Source organism: Paramormyrops kingsleyae, chromosome 24 (genome assembly GCF_048594095.1).
Source record: "Paramormyrops kingsleyae isolate MSU_618 chromosome 24, PKINGS_0.4, whole genome shotgun sequence".
Taxonomy (NCBI): Eukaryota; Metazoa; Chordata; class Actinopteri; order Osteoglossiformes; family Mormyridae; genus Paramormyrops; species Paramormyrops kingsleyae.
In genome coordinates this window covers 7,625,625-7,644,112 of record NC_132820.1, presented here as the reverse complement: position 1 = coordinate 7,644,112, position 18,488 = coordinate 7,625,625, and the positions used below count along the sequence as shown (strand labels likewise).

The 18,488-nt window shown below is 45.4% G+C and overlaps 2 protein-coding genes and 1 long non-coding RNA gene across 10 annotated transcripts in view; 2 read left to right on the top strand and 1 right to left on the bottom strand.

The window, feature by feature from the left end:
- LOC111839545 (spectrin beta chain, non-erythrocytic 1-like) overlaps positions 1–1,620 on the top strand; it is a 64,586-nt gene extending 62,966 nt beyond the window's left edge. For all 8 annotated transcript variants that reach the window (XM_023803554.2, XM_023803559.2, XM_023803551.2 and 5 more), the window contains one exon: positions 50–1,620. In XM_023803554.2, the coding sequence (XP_023659322.2) occupies positions 50–253 (204 nt within the window). In that variant the 3' untranslated portion in view covers positions 254–1,620. The remainder of the gene's footprint in view (positions 1–49) is intronic.
- Positions 1,621–8,782: 7,162 nt separating this feature from the next.
- LOC111839557 (cdc42 effector protein 2-like) lies at positions 8,783–16,930 on the top strand. The gene is made up of 2 exons (XM_023803594.2): positions 8,783–9,484; positions 13,941–16,930. Exon 2 carries the CDS (start codon positions 14,357–14,359, stop codon positions 15,068–15,070), a length of 714 nt encoding a protein of 237 aa, XP_023659362.2. The 5' UTR covers positions 8,783–9,484; positions 13,941–14,356; the 3' UTR covers positions 15,071–16,930.
- Positions 11,163–15,392, bottom strand: LOC111839559 (uncharacterized). The gene is made up of 3 exons (XR_002837120.2): positions 15,272–15,392; positions 14,819–14,989; positions 11,163–11,965 (listed from the first exon to the last, which is right to left on the bottom strand). It is a non-coding gene; the product is annotated as an uncharacterized lncRNA (long non-coding RNA).
- Positions 16,931–18,488: the final 1,558 nt, after the last annotated feature.

Below are 18,488 nucleotides of genomic sequence, written 5' to 3'. Positions count from 1 at the left end.
GTGCTGCTGTGGTCAAACACAGCGTCTTCACTCGTCCTTCTGCTTTCAGCCTGAGATGAACTCCTGGATCCGCTGCATCGTGTCCGCGATCCCAGCACCTGCCGGGGGCTCCCCCCGGGGCATGATCCGGGCTATGACCATGCCTCCCATTTCCCCCGCCTCTGCCGAGGGCAGCGCGGTCGTCATGCGCAACAAAGAGGGCAAGGACAAGGACCGCGAGAAGAGGTTCAGCTTCTTCGGCAAGAAGAAGTAGGCTCCACCCCCCCAAAGCGGAAACGGCCAATCACAGACAACCCGGAAAGTGAGACGAACACGCTGGCCCTCAGCCTCCCTGGTTGCTGGGAGACACCTCTGCTGCTCCAACAGAGCTGTGCCGTTCACCTTTGTTTAAGCCATCATGGTAGCTTGTGGGTCATTTCAACTGATGCCAGGGTGGGGGGGAGGTCCGTTGCCTGGGTTCTCGTGGACTCGGCTGGAACATGTAAATCAGAGGATGTCGTGGGATGGGAGGGGCTGTGGGGGGCTGGAACAGGTGGGAAGCAATGGCAAGGCCAAAAATCATCAGGTCAGGAAACATCTTAGCGTCCGTCTTATTTATCCATTCCCCCCTCCATTGGTTTCGTATTTGGAATGGTCCGCCCCAGCAACGAGCAAGCAGATGAGGGGAGCTTTTTTCCACAGGGCTGTTACATGGCTTATCGCCGACAGCCGTAAGTTGAAGCTGTTTTTAAGGGTGTCGAAGTTCCTCTCTCACTTCACTTCATGAGAAACAGCTTGAAGGACGGAGATAAAAAAAAAATTCTTTTTTTTGTATCATTATTGTTATTATTATGATTACTATTATTGTTATTATTTATCTTTTTGGTGTTGAAAAATGATTTGAAAAAAAGAAAGATTTAAGAGTATGTAAGTTTAGGTTCTTTGAGAAATTCTGCGGAGATAAGCAAGGAATATTGGGGGTATTTGCTGTATTTGCAGAACCATGGTGGTTAAATAATGTTACTTGTGTTAGTTATTTTCCCTTAAATCTCCAGCTTTAAAGTGTTTTAAAGAAGATTAGAGCTGTTGGCAGTTAAGTTTTGTTTTTTAAGTAATTTTAAGAATTAATGTCGGTTCATCTATTTAAAGAGGTTGTTTTTATTGTCTTTTTTTTCTTTAATTTATCTGTATTTGATTCATTTTGGGATTACGCTTTTTTGCTTTTTTTGAAGTTGTATTTTGGGAATAGAGTATATAGACTTTGAGTTGTATATGTGCAGTTTATGCACTTAGGCCCATTTTCTGGTTTATAAGTTCAGTCCCCTGCTATTCAATAAATAGGAAAAAAACGAGGCTTGGGTGGATATGGCTGTTTCCGGAAGGTTTGTATACGTAGGGCATGCTGCTCTTCATTTAATGCTAACCCGCCTGATTATTTTATGGTGCGTGTATATTCTCTCAAGTAAAGGACACTGGCTGTTATTTTAGGGTGCTGACTCGAGGCCAAAACGTGGTGAACGGAGGCTGAGGCAGAGGTTGTAGTTCCTGAAAGTGACCAGCAGGTGGAGTAAGGGAAGTTGAGCACTGGATGACATCCAATCAAAATAAATAAATAAAATAAAATTGCTAGATTCCACTTTGGATTTCCTGTGTTAGAGGCATTCTCTCAGTTCTATTTTTTTAATGAAAGTAGATCATAGATACCGTTTCCTACGTGAAACAGGGAAGATTTTGCCCATGACACATGTTGAGAAGCACACGTGTTTGGACCAACAAGTGAACATCAGTGGATTTTCCGTTAATGCTGCATATGACCGGACTGACTTTCTTCCCTCAAAATGGGATGGTCACTGCCTGCATCTATGGTCTGAAGATCTCCACTTTTTTTCCAGGGGTTGGTCCTTGTTTTGGGAGCGACGACTGTCCTCTTAAACCTTGGAAGTCTAGCCATGGTCTCTACCCTCTGACGGCAGCCGTCATCTTTAAACCTGCCAGTTTTTTCCCTGTCGTCTCTCTCTCTCTCTCTCCCCATGACGGCCATCTTAGCTAAACCAGGGCTTGCGGGCAGCGTGTGAGGATACCGCAGAACCAGCAGCCCCAGTACCAGGGGACCAGTTAATCCCAGAACAGCAGTCGATGGGACCATGGTGACCCTTAGCAGTGATGCTAGATACGCTCTATCCCTTCTCTGGCATCATCCCACATGGAATGTTCTATACTAGGCATGTGGCACGAGCAATTCAGAGATCTTCTGCCATGACCCAGCTTACGACCTGCCCAGTAGAGCAACACTGGTGAGGGTGGACCCCCCCCCCATTATTTACAGGTCATCTCTGGGTTTCAGTTGGAATACTCTCCCTGCTGACCCTACACCGGACACCTCAAGTGTAGAAAAACACCAGGGCTTCCTGTTCAGTCTGCTGCAGAAAGGTGACGAGGTCCTTCAGAATGACCTTAGCCCACTAATGCATAACTACTGTGTCATTAATTTTAAAAGGGTATTACACAATGATTCCATTAAGTATATACACGGTTTACCAACTGAACAGTGGTCATCCCAGGATTGGAAGCTTAAAGGAGTCAAGGAGGAATGTCCACGGTCACGTGACAGAAGGAGATAGGGACGTCTGGTCCACGAATAAAAGGACACATCCACTCAGATGGACACAACAAAGTAACTCCGGTTCGTCGTGTGCCGGATGTTATCAAGTGTTTTTTTTTTCCCCGCATCACGTCTCCTAGGTAACCGAGGCAGGGATAGCCATGTGATCAGCGCGAGGTGGAGGGCACTGCGCTTTCCGCACGCACGCCGACGCGAGAACACGGGCAGAGAGCGGCGGTGGCAGTCAGATTATTTATTTTACTTACTCACATAAGTGGCGAAGTCTTTAATCTTTGACGATGTCAATTTAAAGTTTATTGCACAACAATAATACTCAAATAGGATACCAAAAATAAGTATATAACGGACAAAGTAGCATCCTTCACTTGGGATAGTTTCTCTGGGGGGGAAGGAGGTTGCATCTGGTAATTAGCTCTGCTGCATTGAAAAGACCGGTGAACGCCCCCCCAGCCCCCCAAACTGCCATATTTATTTTAAGTTTTCCATTTCCATTTTTTGTGACTCGTCGATTTCAGTGCATCAGTGCCACTATTACGATTATGGTTATTATAATGATTATTATTATTATTATTATTATTGTTGTCGTTACTACTGCTGTTCCTACTCCACTTCTTCACCGCTGTCCATTTTCAGGTATGTACCCGCAATGCCAGAATTCTGCCACATGGTGTCAGTGTGCTGTGGGGCATTATCGTCACAGATTCAAAAAGACATAAATAAAAAGACTGTTTGTTGAATTGTGTATCTATATCAAATACAAAAAAATAAAACTAAAAAATAAAATAAAACTTGGTTTAAAAGGAAAAAAAAGACAAAAAATCTAAATGAAAATTGCCGTGTTTTTTAAGCTGTGTGCGAACATTTTTTTTGTCTCGTTTCAAATCCATCCAACAGGGGTGGAATTTGGGGCGGGGGAGCAACCCTGGGCCCCGCATTCTGGGGGGGGGGGGGGGGGGTGTTTATCGTAACTGTATTTTCTAAGACATTGTAATCTTTAATAATATAATATCATGAATTTGGCTGATCGATCGACCTGTGCGATACCCCCCCACCCCCCGATCTGCAAATTTTCCCGGCAGCACTCTCCCCCCCACCCTGGTCAGTAAGCCTTACCGCTGTCACCCCATCCTTTGATTAGCATATTATTGATAATCCATAAGGCATGCTGTTTTCAATTCCCCCTCGTTTCTCTTTCAGCTCCAAAAAAAGCTCAAATGTCCCACTTAGGAGACCCCCTACCCAGGTTAGCCTAGGGCCCCCAGAGAAGTCAGTCCGCCCCCGCCCACTAGTTAATGACGATTTTTTTTTTTTTTTAATTTTCTGGAGCCACATTTCTGAAGTTTGAGAAGTGGCCATTCCTCTGAAAACGCCTCTGAAAGTCACAAGAACCAACTTCTCATCAATAGCTAACGACTATCAATATCAGTGCAAACCATATGTCGCTTTGGATCTTTATTTCCCGAAATGCACTTTAACAGTGTGTGTGATGTTAGCCAGGCGCCCAGGGCAAGCCTGCCCTGTAGCTCCTGCTTTACAGAGGAGAACAATGAGCTCTTGAATAATACATAATGGTGCTGGAAGCTGCAAGGCATTGCCTTTCTGACTAATTAACTATCATAAAGCTACCACTCTACCGCAGGGTTAAGTAGTGGCGGCGTTGAACTTCGGTTTTGTAAATAATGGAAAAATATGTGGTGCTGCCCTCTAACAATTCGCATTTCCCGAATTCTGCAGTGAGCTTGAAAGGGCAGAGCCTTCGGTGGAAGAATGGTAAACATGTGCGTCTCTCGTAAATCATGACAACGCTTGTCGGTTTTCCAGTTACCCGAGAGAGCGGCCTTTCACTTCTCTGGGTCCGTAAAATCGCTGGGCGCCTGGCACCTCCTACAGCTGCTTCTGGAGGAGCGTCACATCTCCGAGGCGACGTTTCAGAATTCTACAAAATGACTACAAAATCCAGGGAGAGTTCCGGCTCTGCTAAAGATTAGATTGCGAAGGGTTACAACAGGAGTTACTAAAATTCAAACTGAGGAAAAAGAAACTAATCATGAGGAAGGAAGCCGTGAAATTTCCTGTTAGAGATTTTTTTTTTTTTTTTTAATTTTGGTTTCTGTAATGGGCTAAAGTTTTCAGTAGACGTGCAGTGGTTAAGGATGGAGGTAGTGCCAGCTTTCAGGCAGACATGTTCTTTGGTTACAGCTTCTCATCCTTTTCAGGCCTCCGATTGGACGAGAAAACGTTGGCCGCTGCCCTGCTGCCGGCCATATGTGGGGCGGCCCGTGTGAAAAGGTCACCTCGTGTCACCATCTGCATCCATCGTTTCCTTCTGGCAACAGTATCCATCAGATACGGAGAGGGAGTCTGCATCTGTGTGCGCGAATAGCCGCTAAAAGGACTCGGAAGCCTCTCGGGGGACAGGTAACAGGAGAGCACAAGCCAAGGCAGTCGTCTGTGACCAACGGGGATCCACAGGACCACGATGATGGGACTGCTGGAGAAATATATCAAGTCTGGTGGCCACTTCCGTCGGTGACACCCTCAGGCTACAGTGGGTGGTCCCACCAGAACCAGAACACCTATATAAACATTTGTGAAGAGCCACGTGGGTATATTTCAAGGACCAGGTCAAGCGTATGCATATGTCTGATGCAACATTATAAGGCTGAAGCAGTCCTGCTATCACTGGCCATCTGGTAAACGCTGGTATTTTATTTATTTATTTATTTTTTCGCCCGCCCCTCTGCTATGCATGTAGCGAGATTTATTCTTGGCGTTTAGTTGCGTGCCACTTTTATACTCTGTTTGCAACAGCCTTGGGCTTCAGATCATTAACCAGGCCACAACATCTGCGGTTTATTTAGAGCTGGGACGGAAGACACAATCAGGAAAACGCACAAAACAAGAGCCTTGGCGTCCCAGCCGGACGCTGTGGCCCCCTCAAGGCAGGAGCCCCCCTGAGCTTTTCCTGCTCGGTGTGATTCACGCAGGATCCGGCTCTGGAACACCTCCATCCAGCTTCCATAACCTCTTAGCCTGGAGCCAATCCCACGAAGAGCCTTGGATGGGATTCGGGATAAGGAGGCTATTCATGTAGACCAGTGGTCACCAACCCTTGCTCCTGGAGATCTACTGAAGGGCCTGATCATCTGTATCAGGTGTGTTTAATTAGGGCTACGCCTAAGCTCTGCAGGGTGGTAGATCTCCAGGAGCAGGATTGGTGACCACTGGTGTAGACCAGGGTCATGCTTTTTACATAGTAACATGTACTCAGGCCGACAGCCTGACCCCGTCCCCGTCGGGTATCTAAACCACTTGCAGCTCCACCATCCTGGTGTCTCTCAAACTGTTACGGTTGTGTGCTCCTGCTGTAGCCCTCAGAGGAACTGAAGAGCCTGGTACACAGCGCTGGCTCAACCTTCCAAGGGGCCGTAGGCAAAGCTTTACCAAGAAAACTGACGGTCATTTCACTTCCTGTGCAATGCAGGTCATTCGGGTGCCCTCAGCAACTGCCTGTTCTGGCATTAGTTAGTGCTGGCCATGTTTCTGCCTGCACATAAATATTTTAACTTCACGTATATGGTTTTATTTTTGTAATTATTTTTAATTGTGTGTGATTATTTTTATTTATAAATGATATATGAATGTAGTTTTTTTCTTCATTTGTCTGGGCTCCCATGTGTTAATCGGGGCCTTAGGCAGCTGTCTAATTTGCCTGTGCTGGTAGATTCCTGTTTAAGTTGAGGCTGAGCCAAGATTCGATCTCCCCGGCCTTGCGGCATTGTTTGGCCATTCCTGATATGCAGCCGTGGAAAGAATTAAGAGACCAAACCACATTTTTTTGTTACACTCATTTCTCAATTTATGGGTGTGCGTCTGTGAATAATATATATATTGCAAACTGCAACCTGTTTCTTCCCTGTTTCTCATTACTGAAGGGCGTCTTCCTTGCCTTATGGGACTTCAGTCCTGCTTCTAGGAGCCTGATATGAACTGTCCTAGCAGTGCACTTCACACCTGCACTCAATGTTTCCCATTCCTTTCGAAGGTCATTTAATGTCATCCTATACGATTCATGAGAAACTGTTGGGTAACTCAACACTCATCTCTGTCATTAGAAGGTCACTTCTGCCCCCTACCTGACTGGTTTCTGCTCGTTCCCAGTGTCTCCTGCTTCACCTTGTTCTTGTATCCTGCTGTCCAACGTAGCCTTCTGCCAACAGAGCCAGGATTAAACCAGGATTAACAAATGCAGATTTGTTTAAAAATATACAGTGGTCTCTTAATTTTTTCCACGGCTGCATGTGTTTGTGCTTTTCATAACCTGCAAGGATCAACAACAGGAGATGGGAAAGAAATGTACAAGAAAAGGCAGATATTTCAGTAAGTGTCTTGTCTGTTTTCCTACCCAGGTACCTTGAATTTTCAGTTCAGCCCTACTCACAGTTTTACATTTTATATAGATACTTTTGTCCAATTTTGAAGAGGCAGGGACAAACAGTCACTGGTGCAGTTTGAGGTTAAGGGCCTTGCTCTAAGGTACAACCCTACAATCACTTTGCTAATCCTGGGATTTGAACCAGCAACCTTCTAGTCCTGGACACAGCAGCCCGACTTCCGGAGCCACACGCTAGATCTGGTTTATGTAAATTGCTCATTTATACAGCAAGATATTTTCATCCAAGTTTATTGAATCTTGCCAAAGAAATCACTCTGGTTTACATATTTGCCTAGATTGCATGATTTCTTGTGTGCAAGTTCATTTCTCTCAGCTTCCAATATTCAATAATTTATTGTCAAGGACGTTGAAACCGGTTTGCTAATAAAGTTAATGAGTTACTGGTGACTTCGGCAAATGTATTTCCTTTAGAAAAAAGCCACTGTTTAGATTAGGCTTTGGAATTAATTGTATTTAATCTTACCTCTTGTTGGTTCAACCACAGAGCAAACACAAGAGTGTCCTGAACGCAGTAACTCAACAAACAGGTTGAGATACGAAAGGGTGACATCTTGGCCGGTGGCAGGATGCCATCAGGGGAGACAGATGACGGGATCACAGCTCTGTGGGAAGCTGTGTAATTCCACCGTCAGCTTCGTTTCACACTCACACTTTCGCGAAAGTGCCTCTTCCTGAAAGAAGGCGCCTCGCGCTGGCTATCGGTTGTTAGTTTTCTTAATATTTTCCGGACCAGGATGATCCTTCTTCCCTCTACTGAGTAGGCCTATTAAGAAACTGTACGTACTTATGGCGAATTGACATGCATTACGCATGGGTCAAATTATAAACGTATGGTAGGAACTGATTCTAAAAGGAACATATTCCAAGTGACGTTACCCCCCGAAGACATTCGTTACGTGTCATCAGATATGTCCTGTCTAATTTCTGCGCAGTAATTCTAAATATGCAGCCAGCAGATGGTTAAAAATCTCCGTATTATACATAAATTATGAGGCGATGTGCCTAATGGCGTTCTATTACAAAATTGCCAAACTGATTTCAAAATATTTTCCAATGGTTTTGTTATGACATTTATGGCACCAAAATTTTGACATAAATGTGGTTTGCAAAAAACATGCAGAGAAAAAGTTCCGTGTGGTGATTGGATTATAATTTACTTTCCGCGAGCCAGTTTCGAATCAAGACGCCCATTGTTATTCCTACAATGATCACACGTAATTTCCCTAAACTAATCACCGGTGAAATCTCGGCAGGTCTCATTTGCGATTTAGGGGAGTTTCAAAGGTCCTGTTGGGTCTATAGTTCGATTGATCTCCAGTTTGCTAACCAAATGCTATCTTACAGTTTGCTTTAGTTGTTAATTGGGAAAGAACTCGTTGCTGGAATACACAGGATGTTTTGTGGGCGACTATTGTGCTCGTGCTCCTGTCCGTGTATGTGAGAAACAGAGAAAGGAAGTGGAACTTTATTTTAGGAGCTTACATAACTTGATCCATTTCTTAAATAGGCCGGTCAAAGCAGCGGGAGTCTCTAGTAAGAAATACAAGTCTACCGCTTCTTCTATATTCCGATACAGCAGATCAGCTTACTACATCTGAATTTAACACTTTCCTGATCCGAGCCCACCAAATCCACCACCGCACAGATGTGAAATATTTTTAACCTTGGCTGCATGCAGTAAAACATCTTATTTGTTTTCGTGCACATGTAGCAGACGTATTAAAGCTAAAACTGAAAGAACATTACAGTCGATTCAAAGGCTGCAGTTGAATTCGATTCCCTGTATCGGTAAATATGCGGGGTTTGATGACAAGCCCACGCTAACGGGCGCGTCTTACTATTCCTGCTGCAAGTCATGTGGGACTGAAAACCCGACAAGAAATAAGGACTTTTATTACGGCTGGAAACGATTTTGGAATGTTGGTAGGACTTGCATCCTTCCACCCATCCATTGCTGATAAATGCTTGTTTCGTAATTGCAGGGCGCGGAACATTCCTTGGAAGTGCAGGCAAAAGGTCGAAACGTGTCTGCATGCCGTGACGTTCTGCACAGCATCTCAAAGTAACGCGCGTTTGCGGGGGGGGGGGGATCCAGTGCCGTGATTTCCGGGCTGCCGCCACTAAAGTGTCTGCATTTGCCTACAACGTGAGACTCGGTGAAAGCGAGACTGTGGCCGGATCGCACGATTGTCGCAACACGGCTCCGGGCTCCGGCGAAGCAGCAGTTCCCACGGCGCCCAGCGACGGCTACTCTGGTGCTGCGGAAGCCGGGGACACCCAGGCAGTGCGGATCGTGTTATCGGTGTCGGGCTGTCCACTGAAAAGGATATTTTACCCCAGCTTCCCAGATGAGAAAATGGCATTTTAATCCCCGTTTCAAATGCGTTAAGATACAAGTACGGCTTCGGACGCCTGAATGGTCAGAGGTAATTTCGGATCTTTGATTTTGATTTTTAATCCCCCGTCCGTATATCTAACTTACCTGCAGTAAGTGAATGAAGGGGAGAGGAGGATGCGGAAGGGGGTGAATTATTTTCCCCTGAACTGGCAGTTTTGGGGCGTATCTATCAGTAATCCGTGATTCTTTCGGGATCTTATATTGAGGATTGTGTTATATTATTTTTTACCAGGTATGAAAAAATGCAACACTGTCCTGGAAATGAAAATAATTTGGAATAAAAATATCACAGAGATCGTACTATATCGGTATATGCACGGCTTTAATAATTGTGAGAAAATACAGGATAATGATTTTTCATTTATTAAGATGTTCATGTTTCGGTTGAACTCTAACCTGCAGCAACGTTACAAGACATCGAGGAAATTTATAATAAAATTTTAACGAGTTGACATTATGGGCGTGCATTTAAGCATCTTTTACTCATACCAACCATATTATCAGCTCTGGATTCTGGTAAATGAAGTTGATGTCACTGGGCGTTAGATCGTAGAACTAACTAGTCCGTGTTACAACTAACACGAACGTATTAATGATAGTTTTACTTCTTTTCCGATTACAGTAAATGCATCTTACCAATGACCTGCGTTGTGACGTTAAGCTATTTCCTAACCGTATCTTAGTTATCTATATTTTAGCTGGTTGGAAATAGGTGCAAAACCGATATATGAACATGTTGCAGCTGAAATGTTAATTAGACTGTTTTAAATTCTATTGCACCAACTTATTGAATAATGCATTACAATAGCAGTATGATAATAAGTAATACTGAGACCTCTACGTACGACTTAAATGTCATTATAGTAACAGCGTACATGGCCGGTATTATATACTTTTGAGACCTTATGCATATTCACTGAAGGAATTTCCCAGAACACATTTGAATTGCGGGGCAGCCTGAACTACAGACGGCCGCGTTACACTTTAACGGAGCTTGACAGTGTAGTTTCAATAGCTACAGTAAGATCATTGTTCAGAAAGCGCTCGCTTGCAGGCTAAAGTATGTGTACTTCAAACAATGATCCTCTTAAGACCCCAAACACTGTTCATTGTGAGAATTCGCGTTTTAATCCGGGAAAAAAACGTGCTGAGAGCGTACAGTCTGTGCTTGGACTTATGTAAAAGATGACCCCCCCCCCCAAGCGTGGGACAATTAACTGTGAGCAGCCCCGCTTTTGTGCCCACCCCGCCCACTTGCCAATGAAGACGCGCACGGCATTAAGTTGCGATGCAGCAACATGTCATTCAGATGATATCAGTTGTAGAGCTCCTGTAATGACACGTCTCTGCTAATATGAAACCATGTAATACTTGTTATACCTGTATTTCGCGAATCGACACTTATTGGGGAAAAAAATCGTTGCTCGTTCATGTAGCCTTGATGGTTGCTTGGTTTAAAGTATTTTGTGTGATTTTGCCGTAGCTTTAAGTTGTGTTATTTTTAAACACGCATGATTCAAATCACGTATTTTCTCTAGGTGTCCACTAATGCTGTGTAGGTTTATATCAGTTTATGTTCGCCGGTTTATAATGGGTAATCATTCAGAATAAAATGCTCTGTTTGTAAGACTAGAAGGAATTCACGCCCACTCCAGATGAAAACAAAACATTACACGTAGGGTGTGTGTTTATAAAGAGACTTTTACTTTATTTAATTAAGTTCAGATGTCGCCTCACACTGGCAGGTTGTGTAATCGACTCCTGCCCACCACTACCTGAGTATGAATTTGACATATACTCCATGTTTGCGTGAGGTTCCTCCAGGTGATGGATTTAGCATGCGACTTCGCTGATCCCGGCACGTTGCGCCATCCTGTTTCCTGCCCTTCCCACGTTTCCCATGCCAGGCAGGCTGTGGCGTTCCTAACGCCTTCCTGTCCAAGTGGGAGAGAGTCGGAACGGGCTGTTCTTTGGTGCTGGCTCCGCTGGAGGCGTGTGTCATGCACTATGTAGCGGCGACGGGCGCCTGTCATCCCTTAGGACCCCCCGCTGGTGCTTCATGGTGTCTAAGACAGCCGCCGGCTCAAAACTACCATTAGTAACTAAATATATCATCACATTCCTACAAATAAGTTGGTGACCTTGTACTGGTCCTTGATGCACACTGGAGTTACGCCCCCTGTGTGGCTAATTATGTTGTGTTCTTTTCCAGATAGTAAGTACTTTTATTCAGGTAATTTACAACATCAAGTAATCTAAAGGCTTCTGAAAAGTCTCTTTTGCCATATTGTCTGGACCACATACCCGGCGTTGTTTAAAGCACAGACCTGACAGAGACCGATGGCTTCAGACTATGCTTTCACATCCGAGTCATCTCGATGGAAACTGCTTAGGACAATTTTAGACGCTGGAATCAGGATGGGAATCCTGCCTCTGTGGAACGTGTGCCATTTTGCCTTCGGGCCGTCGGAACTCCTGCCTGAACACGACTCGGGGATGAGCGCGAGCTCTAGGCCGTGGAAAAAACAAATGAGACAAAAAACGCGTTTGAAAAAACAGCCCAGAGGTACAATGTAACCACTGAGAACAAGCTGCGTATTGCTCAATACTGTGTGTGCCTGGGAAGATGAGAGAGACTTGTCAAGACCCATACATGTACAGTGTTCTGTGATTATTATTATAATTAACATTACAGTTACTGTTTCGTTGTTTAGCAGAAGCTTTTATCTAAAACAACGTACAGTTGAGCACGCCGTGTCAGCCAGCCTCTGGAACAAATAGGGGTTAAGGGCCTCGCTCAGGGGCCCAACGGTGAAATAAGTCTGCCGACTCTGGAATTTGAACTGGTGACCTTTTCGATCACAGACACAGCCTCCTAACCTCCTATTATTATTATAATACCACACACACACACACAGTATAATATCATTATTGGAATTATTTGAGTGGATGGATTTTTTTTACATTCATTTATCCAGAGGTGGATAGTTCAGGTCCAGAAAAAAAAGTCCAGACCAAGATTTTGTTTCAACCAACCAGCTGGAGTGCAAAGAGGTACAGTCACAGAGTACTCTGCTGGTTGGTTAAAACAAAATCTTGGTCTGGATTTTTACTTCCTGGATCTGAACTATCCCCATCTATCTCAAGCTTTTATCCAAACTGACTCACAGTAGAGGGAAGGGTTTCAATCTTTGTGTATTTCATGGGATCTGAACCTACAACCACTGTATTGTTAGCACAATGCTGTATTTGTTGAGTTATATAAACTATTTTTGTCATTGTCTGCTTTCGTAAACACTAGGCTTCTTGCTGGCAGACATAATACAGCATCTGAAAAACAGCCCTTAAGGAGCTTGAGCGCTTGAGGTCCGCGTGCGGCGTCTGATCGCTTGTTTCTGGTCTCTGGTGTTGGCTCTCGGTACGAGGGCGTAGCAGGAAGAGTCTGACAAAGGAAGCCCCTTTCCTGTGACTCAAAGCTCCCGCCGGCTCTGGGAACTTTAGCCCGGGATCCGCGAGTGGGAGGCTCTTCTTCCTCTAAGTTACGCCCCATCCTGGTGCTGGAAGGGAATCCTGATATTCCACTGGGAGCCCAGTAAGCAGCATGGATTTCCATTAGGACGCGGCCGATCGGATGGTGATGCTGGCTCGTTTTCCAGTGCCCTCCGCTCCCAGTCTCCTGTTTGTGCTGGTGTCCTCGTCTCCTCCTTAATTATCATTACTGGATTCATATTTATCCTTCCTAAAGCATTCGTGTTCATTTTCTTCATGTATAAATGAACCATGTGCACAGTGAACCATATACAGACTACCAGACACAGAAAGGTGTTTTTTTTTCCAGTCTGCAGTGGCTGGTCTATATGCATAACCCCGAGCAACGAGATTTATATTCTTTATTGTGTTTATTTTAAAGTGAACAGCACTCCTCAGATTGATTTATAATTAACCCTGCGTGTGTCCAAAGTGTCTCAGACATGCATGGATGTTTATATATCTTCACTCAATTCTATTGTCGGCGTTTTTGTATGTTCACAGTGCGGGGCGATGCTGTTTTGCCTGGTGATTTATGGAGAGATGATGAAGCCACACACACACACACACATGGTGACTCGGTCTGTCATGAGGAAACTGGTAGAATAATAGTTCCAGGCAGACATGGAGGTCGGGGTGCAGTTTTTAGGGAGAGATAAGAAATCTGCCATTTAAAAGCTGAGAGAAAAGGCTGCAAGTGCTGCCTTAGTGGTGTTTTTTCTCCAGAACTGAGAGAAACTGAGAGGAGACACTGGCCTGCTGGTCAGACTGGTCATTAAGAATTCAGTGTAAGCTGTGACTAAACCGTCAGAATCACTTCAGACCTGTGTTACATTAAACTACGTTTTTTAAGACAGACTACAAGCGTTCGTGGCTTTCCTTATATCCGGCTGACCGCTGGGATTCGCCTGATCAGAAATGAGCTTTGATTTTCTTCCACTTTTGTTTTTCGTTAGGGTGTGCAATTTGCAGGTGGATGGGACGGGCACCGGGCGGAGCCATCAGCTGACCGCATCGCCGCTTCCCCCCCGTCGATGACATCACAGGTCATTCAGATCGGCACTCCCTCGAAGACGTCCTCCGAGGCTCGGGAGTTTTGAACCCATCTGCATCAAGCTTTGTGGATTTTTTTTCCCTCTAAAGGCTCAATTTCCATCTGGAAAAAAAAAGCTATTTACCCTTCTGCCCCCTGACCTGCATTCGTAGCCTCCGGGCTGTTATCCAGCAGGGGAAGAAGGTGACCTGGATTGCAGACTAAACTAAAGGGGCGCCCCCCTCCGTACGTGGGAGCGGTCCCCCCTCCCACAGCCTCCTGGGTCTCCCTTTCCTGGAGGATACCTCAAAGTCCTGTGGTCCCGGGAAGAGGGCAGCCATGTCCAGCAAGGCCCCCATCTACCTGAAGCGGGGGAGCCGCAAGGGGAAGAAGGAGAAACTTCGTGACATCCTGTCATCGGACATGATCAGCCCCCCGCTGGGGGATTTCCGGCACACCATCCACATCGGCAGCGGCGGCGGCGAGGACGACGTGTTCGGCGACCTCTCCTTCCTGCAAGGGAAATTCCACCTGCTCCCCGGAAGGCGGGACCCCGACACTCAGGAACGTTCCGCCTCACCCGGCCGCCCGGCCAGCATCTGCGGCCACCCGCTGTCCGGCAGGAGCTCGCCGCTGCTGAAGAACGCCCTCTCTCTGCCCATCATGGAGGCTGCCCGGGCCCTGACGCTGCCAACCCCCAACGCTGACCACGCCCACATCCAGCCTCAGGCCCCGCCCCCTAAACCACCCCGGCTGCACCTCGACGACAGGAGGCTGTCGTCTCCGCCGATGGTCACCCACCGCTTCACCGAGCCATCTCCGGACAGCCCTCCTGGGCTCCCCAGTGAGGACCGCTGCTTGCTCCGGGAATCTTGCATGGAGGACACGATGGAAGAGCAGCCGTACCTCTCCCACGCCGGATCCCTGCTCTCTCTACACCTGGACCTGGGGCCCTCCATCTTGGACGATGTGCTGCAGATCATGGACAAGCACGACATGAACAGCCTCAACGGATCCTGTCTACACGGGGGGCTCCATGAGATTTTCACCTGAGCCCAATCCCCCCCCATCCTTTTTTTTTTACTAATCTCCAACACAGAGCCGTCGTTTCTAGAATTTTCCTGCTGCTGTCCATCAAGAAGATCAGCTTCCTCGCTTATGCCATAAGAACAGGACTGTTACAGATTGCATTTTAGTCATTGCCATTACTTCGCTAAATAATTCTTAGTCTTTTCTAAACAAGGTGCATCTTACCTATATGCTGTGAAAATAAGTCGTATGCAGTCATCTGGATTTCTATTATCCCTGCTATCCTTTGGTTATCAGTAATCACTCATGTTAGTCCTATAATCCTCTGGGGGGCTTTGGCTGCCCTCCGCCTTCTGCCCCGTGCACCTTGGCACAGCCTCACTGTGACTCTATACTGGATGGATATAATAGTGCTATAATAAAAATTAGCTGTGAATTTTTAGACTGATGAACTGGCTGTTGGGGCCTGCGAATCCCCTGTGAATTGGAAAGTAGCTGTTTGGTTTGGAAGATCTCCCTGACTCTCGTCTGTTTAATGAATACGCTGCCACTTTGATAAAAAAAAATGGGGTGATTAGGGTCCTGCTAGGCTATTATATGACGATCAGTTTTCGAACGCTGTGTTTTTCTTCAAATGCTCCTCCAAGAACAGCATTAAAGTGACGTCATCAACGCCGTCCAATGGGCATCAGATGGATGAAATCACAAGTCTGTGGGACGGTCAAGGAAAACCCGATCCCCCGCAATGCATTGTGGGATCTATGTCTTTTTTAACTTTCTGCTGGTGATTAGGGAAATGAAACTTTTACGCAAATATTGATATAATATATGAAAATGAACTGGAGTTAATGGCATTACAAGAACTGGGATCCAGGGTGCTTTTCACTAGGCTGGAAAAACCTGTTGTCTCCAACTGGCCACCCGTTTCCATGGCCGAAAAACACTGGAAAACCATCGATTACATCAATACCACTGGTCTAAAATGTGTCTCATGTATCATTGTCTATAATGGACTTCTGCAAAAGAGGAGGAACATAAAACTGCAGTTTCTGTGGAAATTCATGTTGGAAAATATCCGCAACTTCATCGTGTAAGACATGAATAGGGATTGTATGACCTGCGAAGATGTATAGATTAAGATAATCGATGAGAACGATTTTGGGTAAAACGTTGTAATATTTCTGTAATAAAAAGTGTTCGCTGGAAAAAAAAAACAGTTTCTTCGATAAAAAGCAAACTGATGAAAGCAGACCCAAGGCTTTTAAAAACGTATTCACCGTTCTTCCGAAGTGGGGTTAGGGTTACGTTATAATGCACCAAGCATCCATATTCAGTAGGTGCGGGGGTTTGAAGATGCGTGAAGCCGCCGGTGTCAGATTGCTGTCTACGATCGTTATCGGCGGGGCGCTCGGCCGCGGAATGCGGCGGCGCCGGTGCGGCTTGTGCTCATGGCGCTGCGGTTAATGCAGGCGGCGCTGCCTTCATCTCCTCACACGGACAAAGTGCGCATCGGCAGATCTCACGCTGCGCAGGTCCCACCTTTCATGACTAAACGCTGACTCTCGCTTTTTAAAAACATGGTTGAGAAATAGCCTTTCCTTAAAGATAAAGGAGCCCACTTGTAAAAATTTTGTTTCAATGGTGTTCACTTTCTGAGTTATGCCTTTGAATGTATGTTTTTTATTAGATTTAAGATGCACCTTAAAATTAATTACAATTAAGTCCTGTTGTAATGAGACAATATGACACTGAAATTAGTTGTGAATGAACGCTTCATTTCGTTTATTTTTTTTTACATAGATTTTCGTTTACCTTAATTTAGGCCTATTTTAGAGACGCTTTTACCCAGAGCGACGCACAAATAAAGATGTAACAGAGTTTTAATTGTGACTTGTGGGAAATTACTCATTTATTATTTTTTTTAACAAATAACATCTAGGCCTTTTGCTTGGGCTTAAATTGCCAGTGTTTATGTCATGCATCATCGCTGCTTGTGTACGTTTGTAACTTCGTATTTGTATTCGCGATCGGACTTTGTTAAAATGGAAATGATCAAATGTATCTGCTTTTAGCGCACACTGGAGATCCGGGGAATTTGCGTCTGGTAAGAATGCAGAAGCGACCATCAGAAAATACGGGGAAGCATTTCCTAGGCCGTGACCTTAAAGCATGAAGAGCAGAGGAATCCGCCTTTTATCGTTTGTCGAGGGAAGGTGCACAATGTGACACTCGAATGCTGTGCTCTGCCTTTTGTTTAACATGCTGTTGGAATAGGTGTCTTCCTGGTTCCTAATACGCCTGATAGCTGCCGTTATCTTGGCAGTTTTGCTTGACGAGCGTGGTTTTACATTCGACACGTTTCGTTTCTAAATTCCACACCGAACTCGGAATAAATATGCCCTGTCACTCAAACAGATACAAAAAGACATCAATTTTTCAAACAGAATATCAGAGATCCTTTTCAGGCGTGTTAGCATTAAAAACAGAATTACAATCAATTTTCACACGTGACATCATAAATGATGCATGATGACGCTGATGTATTATGTATTTTACGGTAACTGTACTCTGGCTGCCCTCTGACTTTCTTCGCTTTTGAAAACTCTGGTGTTTGGATTATGATTACTTTTTTTGACACTCTTGGAGCACGGAGCTCTTTCCGAGACCATAATCATTTCTGGCATAAGAACTCCCTGCTGGCTCTGCTGTATGTGCAGATATTTCTGCATTATCTCTTGCTGACACACTTGTGCGGTTCCAGAGGGATACCTTCGCGCGCTGCCCTTACCGTATTTCACCGACTCCGTTTTCAATAACCTGCGCTGATGTTGTACTAGGGATATGCATGAAGACGAATTAATCACATGTTAAGTCTTACGTTTCTATTTATTGCCACTGACAGCTGGTTTTGTGGTCCACGCGAGCTGAATTCCCTCTCTTCTCATGTTCTGCACAGGCTAGTTTGTGTTTGGGAGCCACACCTAACCCTCTCAGCACTGGGGAGCCTTCCAGCACTGACACTTGAGCTCTGATTAACATTCCCAGCCCAGTTGTGAGCCAGCAGCTTACTTTCCGCCTCAGTCCCTCAGCGAGGCAGAGGGCAACAGATGTGCTCCTCTCGTGGAATCACTGTGGCCTGCAGATGCCTTTATTTGCTGAGCCGAAAGGTTCTCACCAAAGCCTCGTCGTTTATTAAACTGTTGCTTGACGACACATTTGCATATTTAGCAGACACCTTTGTCCGAGGCGATGCACGAAGTCCAGCCAACATGCCTGGAGCAGTTAAGCGAGGCCAATTGCCCCAAAGGACTCAACACTGATTTGATTATTCTGCTAGTCCTAAGATTTGAACACAACACCTTCAGGACGGAGGAAGAAAGCCCTAAACCACTGAGCTAACCTCACCTCTATAGGACAGTCCCTGCTGAAAAGTGAGGTAATG